At 41.0% G+C, this 13,601-nt stretch overlaps 1 protein-coding gene across 15 annotated transcripts in view; it reads right to left on the bottom strand.

Annotated features, from left to right (window-relative positions):
- Positions 1 to 13,601, bottom strand: part of PPEF1 (protein phosphatase with EF-hand domain 1) — a 149,919-nt gene that overhangs the window by 54,551 nt on the left and 81,767 nt on the right. For all 15 annotated transcript variants that reach the window (XR_012429808.1, XR_012429809.1, XM_074028973.1 and 12 more), the window contains one exon: positions 10,399 to 10,445. Coding sequence is in view for 13 of the 15 variants with exons in the window: in XM_074028973.1 (XP_073885074.1) it covers positions 10,399 to 10,445 (47 nt within the window). In the remaining 2 variants the exon portion in view is untranslated. The remainder of the gene's footprint in view (positions 1 to 10,398; positions 10,446 to 13,601) is intronic.

Here is a 13,601-nt window from a genome sequence, read left to right as displayed (position 1 = left end):
GAATAATCAGGCAGCCTTGTGGAGAAGCCCATGTGGCTGTTCTGCCAACAGTCAGTGAGGAACTGAAATGCTGTGTCTACAGCCACATGAGTGAACCATCTTGGAAATGGGTCCCCCAGCACAAATCAACCTTTCAGATGACTGCAGCCCTGGCCAATAGTTTGACTGCCACCTCATGAGAGATCCTGAGCCAGAATCCATCCAGCTAAGCTTGACCCAAATTTTTGACCCACAGAAACTGTGAGGTACTAAATGTTTATAGTGTTAAGTCATTAAGCATTGGGGTAATTTGTTGTACAGCAACATATAATATACATATTTAGGTATATATAATAGAAAAAATATGGGAAAATTGAATACACAACCAATAAACTTGATTTAATAGATATATGAAGAACTTCGTGTATTACAAATAAGAGAATACAGCTGACCCTTAAACAACACAAGTTTGAATTGCATGGATCCACTTATATGTGGCTCTTCTCCCTCTGCCACCCCTAGACAGCAAGACGAATCCCACCTCTTCCTCCTCCTCAGCCTACTCAACATGAACATAAAGACTTTGGTGATGATCCACTTCCACTTAATGAGTAGCAAATATATTTTATTTATATATATATATATATATTTTTTTTTTTTTTTTTTTTGAGAGAGAGTTGCTCTGTCACCTACACTGGAGTGCAGTGATGCAATCTCGGCTCACTGCAACCTCTGCCTCCCAGGCTCAAGCGATTCTCTGTAGATTCTCAAGTGAACCCCTACCTCAGCCTCTGTAGTAGCTGGGACGACAGGCCTGTGCCACCACACCTGGCTAATTTTTGTATTTTTAGTAGAAATGGGGTTTCACCACATTGGCCAGGCTGGTCTCAATCTCCTGGCCTCAAGTGATCTGCCCACCTCGACCTCCCAAGGTGCTAGGATTACAGGCATGAGCTACTACACCTGGCCTAAGATTTTCTTAATAATATTTTTTTCTCTGGCTTACTTTATTGTAAGAATACAGTATATAATGTATATAACATACAAAATATGTGTTCATCAACTGTTTATGTTATTGCTAAGGCTTCCAGCCAACAGGAGGCTATTAGTTGTTAAGTTTTGGGGGAGTCAAAATTATATGTAGATTTTCAACTGTGTGGGGAATTGGTATCCCTAACCCCAGCACTGTTCAAGGCTCAACTGTATAATTAATTTTTTATATGTCCATGGAGCTTTTATGAGAATCAGTATCATACTTGACTTCAAAGAACTCTTCAGAAATTCAAAATACGAAAAATGTCACAGGATACATTCTCATAAAAATGTGACTAGAATAAAAAGTCTAGCTCCTTGAATTAAGATTCTTGGAAATTAAAAATTATCATCTTAATAAGTATTGTATCAAAGAGAAAATTAAAAGCAAAATTACAAGTGCAATAGAAAGTCTAATTAAAACTAAAATCAGAAAAGATGTGTAGCCTTAAATACCTTCGTTATTAAAGACGTTCATGAAAGACGGTATTCATCTTAAGAAATTAGAAAAAGAACAATAAAACCCATCAAATAAGAAGAGCTGAAACTAAGGAAATAGAAACAAAATAAAAAGGATAATTTGGGTTTATATAAGCCCAAATTTTATTGGTTCTTTCTTTGAACCAATTTCATGATTTCCTTGAAAATCATCAATTTCCTAGCAAAACTGATTCAAAAGAAGAGGAAAACATGAACAGTGCACTGGCCCCATGTGGCTTTTTAGCAGAACTCTATTTCAATTTTCATGAGCAAATAGTTTTAATGTGACTTAAATCCATGATGCCCAACCTTGACTGCACATTAGAATCACCTGGGTGACTGCAATGTATAGCCAAGTTTGAGTTTGCAACCCAGGGATTCAAATTATTATAAATAAGAGAAAAAGATGAAAATCTCTCTAACTCATTTTATGAAACCAGTATAACCTTAATTTCAAAATTCGAGGAAAGCATCCAATAGTCTAAAATTGTATTTATTATGTTTGAATGGTAAATACACTTTCTATTGCGATGACAGATTTTCTTGTTTTAAAACTTCTTATCTCCAATTAAACCAGAATTTGTTGTGGGTAAATTCTTTGCTACCTCTGTGACATCTTATTTCACCTCTACTATGGGCAAAGAGCAACGAATGTCTTCAGTTAAACCTCATTTTAAGCCCCAAATAGTAATGGTCAACTAATCTATCCACCTTATGCAGCACACTTGACACTAAACAAGTTTTAACCTTTTCAGAAAATCTTCAAGATTTTCTTCAAGAATCTCACACGTCTTCAAGAGATTAAGACTTGTGATAATAAAGCTCATTCAACAGAGTAAGTCACCATCTCTGAAAGTGATTCTAAAAGGAGTCCTGAATGTATACTGAACTCCTTTCAGTGTTAAGCCCCTCAAGACAACCGCATCAAAGAGGGCAAGACTCATTTGGATGTGTAAGATCTGCCCTGTTGTTCCAGGATTAGTCATATTACTTTATATAGTTTGGGTTTGAATCCACTTTAGTCTTAGAGTAATAAGGGAACTAAAAAGCACACAGGATGATGAGGAACTAGTCTCCTGGGACGTGAGTGTCTAGGATATTTCGGCTTTCGGCTACTGACATTCCTCTGGGTTTCCTTCAAAGAAGCAAAACCTCATGCCATAAAATACGCTCCACCCAGTTCTAGTAAACGAAATCCTCTGGCTCATTCTGCAGCTAATATGCAACAAACCATCTATGACATGGTGATTAAGCTGACAGATACAGAAAGTCCAGAGTAGCTACAACTCTGAACTGCAGTCAGATGACCTGTAGGGGGAAAAAATAGCAGACCATAATTAATTAACTTAAACAGAGACAAAAACCAGATGTTTACCTACAGTCTCGCCTATTTCCTACGGAAGCATTTTACAACAGACGTCTGGAAGTTATCCCAATGAATTCGGACATTTCCTGAAGGCACATCAAACAATAAGCTCTGATCAACTCCACGTTAATTTTTTTCTTCTGCAGACCCTATTTCAGAGGTTTGTTCTGATTGTAACATACTACCTTCACCTCAAAAGGAAAAAAAAATTGGCCACTGTGGCAGTGTAAAGCATTTCAGTGATAGAAAATAAAGAAAATGTTTGACTACCTTCACAGCTGGAAAATTATGGGTGTAAGGGGTGGAGGATGGTGGGGAAGAGAGAAAGAAAAGGAAAACAAGGCAGCAGGGCTTCTCCTGGATAGCATCGGGATGGTACCCATAGGGTTATGAGTTCATTAGCATCTCTCTGTTCACATGCATCTTTTTTTCAGCGACAGGAGGTCGCCACTCATGGCATCAATTTAACAAACTAATTTGGTGATACTTGATCTAAAATTTCAAGTTTTCTATTCAATGAGGGAAAAAGATCTTGTAATTTTACTAATCTGAGGCTCTGAATGAAGTATTTCAAATTGGTCACTCTAATTAAGCAAAAGGGCTGATTAAAATTAACCTTTTCAGAAAATAAAATCTAAAAATATGACCTAACTAATGATATGTAAATTGCTTCACTTGATGATAAAATCATATTTGAAGCCATGTAAAGTTGAGATGCCCTTTTAGCAAAGGTCTGTTGTGGTTAGGAGTGTGGTACCCAGCGGGGAAGAGTCCTTTTCAAACCCAGATGCGATTCTGAGCTGAAAATGTTTCCCTTAGCATTAAGGTGCTAGCTGATACAATTTTTAAGGACAACCAAATATTGAAGAAATCAAAATCTCAAAACAATCAATGAAGAACAATATAAATCCCACCATTTATTGTAGGGCACTACAAAAAGTGTGTGAGAATAAAATCTTTCATGATCCTCCAGAACTTCCCTTCATGATTAAGGCATCACTAAATTACTAAAATTCTTTGAAGAGATCATCAGAAATGTCATCTCTTCCAGAAAGTCTTCCATAAGGTTAGGTGCTCTGCCAATGGGTTCTCTTAGAGCTCCATGCTGATCCCAATCATAACATGTCCAACCCTGAACCATCTTGTCTTTTTATCAGCCAATCTTCCCCACTAAACCATGATGTCTTTGGGGCCAACAACTGTGTTTTAGTCATACTGTATTGCCAACCCTTAGTAGAGTGCCTCATTCATAATAGGTATTTCATAAATCCACGTGAAATCAACTTTGTATTCATCTTTGTATGGTCTTTTAGTTTTTATATGATACCTTAAACACTATAGGGACCAGATAAAAGTTTACTGAATGAATACATTAGTAGCAGATTCACTTTTGCATATGGTGAGTCTGAACCAAACCAACCACCTGGATGAAAAGAGTAACATGGTGAGGCCTCTCAGTGACCCTACATTAGAACAGTCTCTCAGGCTGTGCCCTTGGTTGGCTTTGGGCCAGCCCCAGCCTTAGAGCCTATTCATGCTATGCTGTATAAAAGAACTGATGAGGAAGAAAGTGTCTAGCAAACCACCAATTGAGATGATGGTCCATCACTCTTTTGAGTGATGGAGAGAATCAGTTAGTCATAGTATAACATAAACTTTGGTCACTTATAGCTCCAAAAATCTGCAACAGGATGTAGTTTGCCAAACTATTCCCCACAATTCAAAATCTATTGCTCTTAAAAACAATAGTAAAATAAAGATAAGTAAAAGCACCGCCACTAACTACTTCTAAACAAAAGATTAGGAGCCTGTGGTTACACCGATGTGACTCAATTGTAGCTTCTACCAATGAACCAGAGTCAGGTACGACAATGTAATTGGGATTCAATCAGTTGTTGATGAATTGATTAGTACAAAGTATTACAGTGAGAAACAAAGACCATCACAGAAATTCTACCATTTCCCAAAGCAATCAAGTGATTGCTTAGGTCATAGTTATGCACCTCCTGTAATCTGAGCAGGCAACCTTCGTGTGTGATGCTACCAAGAGAAATCCACCCCCCCACCCCCCTCACTGCTCTCCTCCTTTGAGATGTACTTCTTCCTTTCTTCCTTATCTATTTTTACGGCCCATTACTCTTTTCTTAACAAAGCTTTCTCTTTTTTCATGCTCTCTCATCCTCCTATGACTAAGACCCAATATCCTCATTCGTACTATAAGCATTGCTTAAATGGATTTTCCAGATCACTGAAGCTTATTCCTTTGAAAGCTAAAATGCCTTTAAAAATTACTTTAACCATTTTGGTTGGAAGTTTTTAAAATGTGCCATTTGCTCCCTTTACTACTACTTCTTCTTTTTTTTTTTTTTTTTTTCAGATGGGGTCTCCCTCTGCTGCCCAGGCTGGAATGCAGTGGTACAATCTTGGCTCACTGCAACCTCCGCCTCCTGGGTTCAAGCGATTCTTCTGCCTCAGCCTCCTGAGTAGCTGGGACTACAGGTGTGTGCCACCATGCCCAGCTAATTTTTGTATTTTTAGTAGGGACGGGATTTCACCATATTAGCCAGGCTGCTCTTGAACTCCTGACCTCGAGATCCACCTTCCTCAGCCTCCCAAAGTGCTGGGATTACAAGCCACGTGCCTGGCCCCCTTTACTTCTTAAGAGTATACACCTTTTTTTTTTTTTTTTTTTTTTTTTTGAGACGGAGTCTCGCTCTGTCGCCCAGCCCAGGCTGGAGTGCAGTGGCGCGATCTCGGCTCACTGCAAGCTCCGCCTCCCGGGTTCACGCCATTCTCCTGCCTCAGCCTCCCGAGTAGCTGGGACTACAGGCGCCCACAACCGCGCCCGGCTAATTTTTTGTATTTTTAGTAGAGACGGGGTTTCACCGTGGTCTCGATCTCCTGACCTTGTGATCCGCCCGCCTCGGCCTCCCAAAGTGCTGGGATTACAGGCGTGAGCCACCGCGCCCGGCCCCAAGAGTATACACCTTATAACTTGAAACTCTCTCGACCTTGCAGGCTCATCAGTCTACACATCCCCTCAGGCACTTCTGAGAAGGCAAGAACTCTCTTGCCTACAATCCACAGCTCCAGATCGCTGAGTACTAGTATTTCAGTTTTTTATCTCATTTTTGTAGTTCTGTCTTTTAATTTTTTTTTTTTTTTTTTGGAGACAGAGTTTTGCTCTTGTTGCCCAGGTTGGAGTGCAATAGCGCAATCTTGGCTCACTGCAACCTCCGCTTCCCAGGTTCAAGTGATTCTCCTGTCTCAGCCTCCCAAGTAGCTGGGATTACAGGCATACACCACCACGCCAAGCTAATTTTTTTTGTATTTAGTAGAGAATGGGGTTCCACCATGTTGTTTGGGCTGGTCTCGAACTCGACCTCAGGTGATCCACCCACCTCAGCCTCCCAAAGTGCTGGAATTACAGGTGTGAGCCACTGTGCCCGGCCAGAACTTTTAAATTTTCATTGCTGTCATTATCTCTGATTTTCCCTCTTCCCCTCCCACTCCCTAATCTACTGTGGGGTGGGTAGTCAGACAGGCAAACTCACATGAACCTTGTGTGAGAGAAGGTTTTATTGATACTGGTTCATGGGTCTTTGAGTAAGGGGCCTAAGGCCTGTCCTGTGAGTAAGGTTCATTGGATTTGTGTCAACAATTTCAAGTGTTCAGAGACCCTTTTTACTTAATTCTGGGTTCGGGACATATGAGTGGTAAGTGAAGGTAAGTAAAGTAGACTGAAGTTTGACATCAGGATAGGTGGGTATCACTGTCATTTATATTTATATAGAAACACTGTTTCCAGAACAGCTTGTATTCATGCTTTTAGGCTGCAGTACATTCACGCAAACTATCATCATTCTGCAGTTAAACTGCAGACAAAAATAAATGAGACAGAAAAGGGCAAAATGCTGACTTCGGTAAACCCAGAGATCATCAGATGGCCGGGGCTTCCTCAGATATCTCCGTGTCCCAGCCTTTCATTTTCCTGCTTTTAACTTAGGACATTCTTTTGCTATAAGCTAAGCGACTAAGCACCATCACCCCCAACCTCTACACTACCTTTCCAGTTTTGTGTGTGTGTGCGTGTTTTTTTTTTTTTTTTTTTTAGACAGAGTTTTGCTCTTTTCCCCCAGGCTAAAGTGCAATGGCACAATCTTGGCTCACTGCAACCTCCACCTCCCGGGTTCAAGTGATTCTCCTGCCTCGGCCTCCTGAGTAGCTGGGATTACAGGCACGCACCACCATGTCTGGCTAATTTTTGTATTTTTAGTAGAGATGGGGGTTTCATCATGTTGACTAGGCTGGTCTCGAACTCCTGACCTCAAGTGATCCATCCACCTCAGCCTCCTAAAGTGCTAGGATTACAGGTGTGAGCCACTGTGCCCGGCCTTTTTCCTTTTTCTAGATAAATGAAAGTAATGTATTTATTCACTTATTATAAATTCCTTTAAAATAATAATATAGTTTCCGGGTTTTCTGCTGTACCACGGTTGAAAATACTAATGATATTGTTGATCAGCTATTTTCCCCACTGCTTTATCATTGTTGCTATTTTCTTTTTTTAAAAATAAACTTTACCATGTACATTTAAGGTATAACATATCATGATGTTACACAATACATACATATAGTAAAAAGGTTACTATAGTGAAGCAAATTAATATATCCATCATCTGACATAGTTACCCATTTTTTGTTTTTTTGTGGCAATAGCAGCTACAATCTACTCATTTGACATGAATCCCATATATGGTACAATTTTATTACCTATAGTCCTCATGTTGTACATTAGATCTCTTTTCAGTTTCTTAAAGTGGAAACTTGCTGTCATCAATGGCTCTTCCCTCGGTTTCCCCCCTTAAACCAGGCAGTTTCGAGATTCTGGTGTATGTGGTTCATTCCATGTCCAAGATGCATTTTACCTTCTTCTCACTCACGCCTGCCAGAATTCTAATCCATGGCTCTTGCACACTTCTGTTTTCCAGACATCCCTCTCACCTCTCTACCCAAATCCATCCCAAATATAATAGTGACCTAGTCTTTCATCACTGGGCTAGCAATCTCCATCTCCCTAGCACTGTCATTGGTTAGCTCTCCAAATATATCTTGCTTGCATTTGAATGCTATATTTTCACCTTTAGTTCCTTTTATAGTACTTCTTACCACCCACCTCCTCCTGTTCAATCTTTACATTAGCACCTTCCAGTTTTATATGCTCCATATAGTTTTGCAGACAGAATTAAAGAAATATGTTAGAATTCTCTTTTCTCATCTGTCTACTCCAGAGTCCTATCCCTGATCACACTTTCACACGAAATAAAGAAATTTTCTTTTCTAAACGCCTTGGAATTTAGTGACTACGTTCCTGATTTAATCTACTCAACTATTTTCCCTTTGATGTATTTCCCAAGCCTCTAGACAAAGAATGACCAGGTTTGTTGTTGTTCTCCACATACCCCGCCCCTCCTCCTTCCTCACATTGTAATTGTCAACAATAGCCGGACCACACTTCTGAACATTTGGTAAGGAGCTACGTCCCAAGTTAAATAAATCCCATCCCCTGTCCATCCTTCCACCTCTCCCACAGCACTCCAGTGGAGCCAGTAGAATCTCCATTTCTTGGTCAGTGAAGCCCCTTCCACCCTGAACTTATTCAGAAAGCCTTCTACCCTCCATGGGCCTGGACTCCCTTCAGAGCACAGGAGCACTCCTAACTCCTGCAGCCCTTCTGAAGGAAAGGACCCACCCCTCCCCAGGACACCCGCCTCAGGCCCAGGAGCAGGGGAGGCTCCACTTGCCCGCAGGGCTGCTCACAGAGAAACACCCCACCACCCTCCTTTCAGGCCCATGACCTCTGACTAAACTTCCTTCCCCTGCTCCTCATCTGGGTCCATGTGGCGCCCCCCACTGTTGAACACACCTGCTTTCCAGGTCCTTGCCCACCTTATCCCCAATATTCTCTTTCACTGGCTTGGGCTGCCCATGTTCTAGGCTCCACCCCAGGGCATCCCTTGCCCTGGGACTGCTCCCCCTGCATTTCCCACTATCCCACGGCCCTCACTGCAGTCAGCCTGCTCCCTGACACAGTCGGTCAGCATTCCAGTCCTACTATACTCCTACTTCTCCCAGTTGACTGGCCCATCCTGGCTTCTCTTCCTTCCCTACCCAGCTTGGATTCTGTGGCTGATGTCCAGAATTGCTCTTTCACCAGCCCCCTCGGGTCCCTGCCAGCAAACCTTTGCCTGGACTTCCCACACCAACCTGCTACTTTTTTTTTTTTTTTTTTTTTGCACCAACCTAATAAAACAGTTGCAGTAAAGAAGCCAGCTAAAACCCACCAAAACCAAGATGGCGACAAGCATGACCTCTGGTCATTCTCACGGCTATACTCCCACCAGCACCATGACAGTTTACAAATGCCCTGGCAACCTCAGGAAGTTACCCTATATGGTCTAAAAAGGGGAGGCATGAATAATCTACTCCTTGTTTAGCATATCATCAAGAAATAACCATAAAAATGGGCAACCAGCAGCCCTTGGGGATGCTCTGTCTATGGAGTAGCCATTCTTTTATTCCTTTACTTTCTTAATAAACTTGCTTTCACTTTACTCTATGGACTCACCCTGAATTCTTTCTTGTGCGAGATCCAAGAATCCTTTCTTGGGGTCTGGATCGGGACCCCTTTCTGGTAACAATAATAATCAGAATATATTTTCTTTCAACTCATCTGAGAAACCTATGCTATGCCCAATTATTTGGCATGCTAGTTGTGGGGATAACAGGGGTAGGTGAACAATAAATGCATTAATCAAAAAGAGACATTCAGAAGACTAGTGTAAAGGGATAACCACTGTGAGGGCAGGGACCTCAAGATCAGTTTTCTATATTCAGTCAGTCGTCCCTGAAGCAAACATTCAGGCTGCAACTCTTGGCTCAGAGACAGAAAAAAATCCAATCAAAGAGATGCAGAGAAACTCCATGCTGGCCGAGCAGTTTTGTGCCCTCTGTGCTGGCTCTCACAAGCCAAATGCAATAAATGAAAAGGAGGCACAGCATTGGAAGAGCAACTGAGCCCAAGGATGGCGAATCAGGGGAGAAAAGAGAGCACGCTGGAACTTATTCCTTATAATAGGCAACTCCACTCATGCATAATTAGGGTGCACTGGAAGAGAAGACTGGTATGTGACATGATCATCCCTGAACAAACAAAAATAAAACAGACTGCATCCCTCCCCATCCTGTACCATCTAGACATTTATGATGTAATAAAGACAATACATACAATCAGGTACAAATCCTAATGTATACATAGACCACAATAATGTTGAATGAAGACCCAAATTAAAATAAAAAAAAAATGTATGAGATGTATGTTAAAAAAAAGATATGGCTCTACAAATCTTTGAGCCTCCTGGTTAAAAACTATAACATTATATCTGTATTTGTACATATCTCTAGTAAAACTAATATTGTTGTCTGCCCTAAGACAGCCCTCCCCCAAGAAAAATGCTAATATTTAGCAAATCATCATTTACCTTGTAGAAGATCATAAAAAGATCATCCAGTTTCCCATGCAAATCACCTGCAGTGCAAATGAAAAATCAGTATTCAGTAGAAAACAAGATACAATGCCCATTTTGTTACAGACTTTTAAAAGTGAAATACTGCTGATCCACCCCAAGTGTTCTCAGGGCATTGGGTTTTTATCCTACGGACGATGTTAATTTGACAGGAAATTTGTCTCCATAGCACTCTTTTCTTCCTCTCCTATAGTGGGGACAGCATCTAGTGCTTCACTCCAGTCATTTGCACAGGGCTTTGATCACTCTGGGCCAAGCACTGTGCTAAGGGTTTTACATGAATTATCTAGTTCAATCCTTACAACCACTCTGTGAGATGGGTTTCGTCTTCATCATTCTTGTCTTACAAATGAGGCTCAGAGTAGTTAAGTAAGTTATGCAAAGTTACTCAGCCATCAAGTATCAGAGCAAGAATTCAAACCCAACTTTAACTCACTTCAAAACTCAAGCTTGGCTGGGCGTGATGGCTCACACCTGTTATCCCAGCACTTTGGGAGGCCAAGGCAGATGGATCATTTGAGCCTAGGAGTTCAAGACCAGCCTGGTCAACATGGCAAAACCCCGTCTCTACTAAAAATACAAAAATTAGCTGTGCATGGTGGTGCACACCTGTAATCCCAGCTACTCGGGGGGCTGAAGCATGAGAATCGCTTAAACCCGGGAGGTGGAGGTTGCAGTGAGCTGAGATCACACCACTGCACTCCAGCCTGGGCAACAGAGCAAGACTCCATCTCAAAAAAACAAAAAAACAAAACAAAACAAAAATTTAGCCAGGTTTGGTGGTGCGCACCTGTGATCCTAGCTACTCAGTAGGCTGACTGAGGTGGGAAGATTGCTTGACCCTGGGAAGTCAAGGCTGCAGTGAGCTGTGATCATGCCACCACACTCTAGTCTGGGTGACAAAGTGAGACCCTGTCTCAAAAATAAAACGAAAAACAAAATCCCCTCAGGCTCTTAGCGATTATTCTGTTCACTCACACTGTAATCCCTAGGAGAGCAGCAACAGTATCTACTTTAGTCAGCATTGAATCCCCAAGTGCCTACCATAGTACCCAGTGGATAACAGACACTCAATAAATATATTTCTTGGCTAAGTACATAGCTTTTTAAAGCCATGTTTTCAATATACTCCGGCAGTAGCATCTGAAATTTAAACATTGTGAGTAGATAGTTGACATTCTTTGATGAGACATAGAAAAAAAATGAAAGCCAACTAGGGGAAATCATATGAGTATCTGAAGCCATTAATTAAAAAATAAGGCCAGGCATGGTGGCTCACGCCTGTAATCTCAGCGCTTTGGGAGGCCGAGGCAGATGGATCACTTGAGGCCAGGAGTTCGAGGCCAGCCTGGCCAACATGGTGAGACCCTGTCTCTACTAAAAATACAAAAATTAGCCAGGCATGGTGGTGCGCACCTGTAATCCCAGCTACTCAGGAGGTTGAGGCAGGAGAATCGCTTGAGCGCTGGGAGGCAGAGGTTGCAGTGAGCTGAGATCACTCTACTGCACTCCAGCCTGGGCGACAGAGCAAGACTCTATCTAAAAAAATAATAATAATGAGTGACTATGTGAATATCCAAAAGCCCTATTTGGATAACTATTTCCAGGTAAAATATCTTTCATAAGCTCTGCTCATAAATTTTTATTCTTTGTATTCAACTTAATTACTATAGAATTTAATTTAGGAATACTTTTCCCTCAGTTTGCTTAAAATCCCACAACCAAGATTAACCAGATATATGCAACAGAAGACTCCAAATATACTGGGAATAGTAAAATAGAAACTCTATATCACCAGCACTTATTTATAAAATACTACTATAATATTATTAGCATATTAATATCATTGTATGCTTAAATCTCATTGCTTTCATATGGTCTCACTCTAAATCTAAGGACATAAAGACGGGAGGACTCTTTACTTAGTTTAATATTTTTAACTTCTAGTTGGACAGCGAAAGAAAAACTTGTATCACGGGAAGAAGGACAGAAAGATATTTCCACTGCCAACAAAAACATGAGTGCAGAATTTGTTATCATTTATAATATAACTGTAGACTAAAAATCCTCTTATATTTCATGCATGCTGAAAACTGTGGGGCATATTTACATGTACATGTACAAAAATGTATTTCACAATTAAAATAATAGCAAATTTTCGTCACAATCTCTCCCCCTTTCCCAACACCGTCTTAAACGGAAGACGGTTTTGAAGTTATGGTCCCAATTTTAAATTTTATTATAAATAATCACAAAAGTTTTGAAGTTCAATGAGCTGTTAAAAATGGAAAATAATAATATTCCCATGTTAAGAAAACCCACGGGCCTTGTCTTTTCCCTCTACCAATGGTGCTACATGAAAAAGTCTAGAAATAAGTGCCAAGATGTGGATATCTTTAACGAATGGAGATGTCCAATTAAGTCATTCCCTAATCTTTGTCTCATGATGGAAAATGCACCATCAGGTACATAATGTGAGGATGGCAGATGTGGGGCTGCCTCTAACCTGGGATACAGAAGACCTGATTTTAATTCTGATCCTGCCATTTTTCTGTTTGAGCTTCAATTTCACCCATAAGAGCAAAGAATAGACTAGAGAACCCTTCAGTTCTCACACTGTGGGATTCTAGGACCGCCCTGCCCTGTACTTAACGTGTGTCTTCTTCTAGATCCTTCTAGCAAGGATGAGTCTGTAGTGGCTCCCAGTGAAACACAGGGGAGCGTATCCCATTCTCAGTTTGGGCTATTCTAGATATCCTAAGAGCACACCTAGCCCTGGCCTCACAGGCTTCACAGGGTGGCATGGCTTTCTGAGCCTCATGACCCGAAGTCTCTATTTTCCATGAAAAGTAAGGCCAGGTGAGGCCTTGAATAAAAGACCCCCACTGCTGAGATGAATCATCTGCTAGTCAGAGACGTGATGGCCTGATGAGGCTGGAAATGAACCATTAGAGACTCTTCAAAAACCTGAGTTAGGGCATGTCATGAGGTAGGCACTGCTACATCAAGTCCCTGCCACCACTATCAGATGCTAGAAATGCAAATACTTTAATTAGATTGTCAAATTCACTTCTACCTGCCAGAATAAGAGAAATGCAGACGAAAAACTGATTTGGAAAATAACAATCACTGTTTTGTAACCTACAGGCTTAATTAGA

Source organism: Macaca fascicularis, chromosome X (assembly GCF_037993035.2).
Source record: "Macaca fascicularis isolate 582-1 chromosome X, T2T-MFA8v1.1".
NCBI classification, from domain to species: domain Eukaryota; kingdom Metazoa; phylum Chordata; class Mammalia; order Primates; family Cercopithecidae; genus Macaca; species Macaca fascicularis.
Note: the sequence above shows the minus strand (reverse complement) of the source record. Positions and strands in the feature narration are given on the sequence as shown.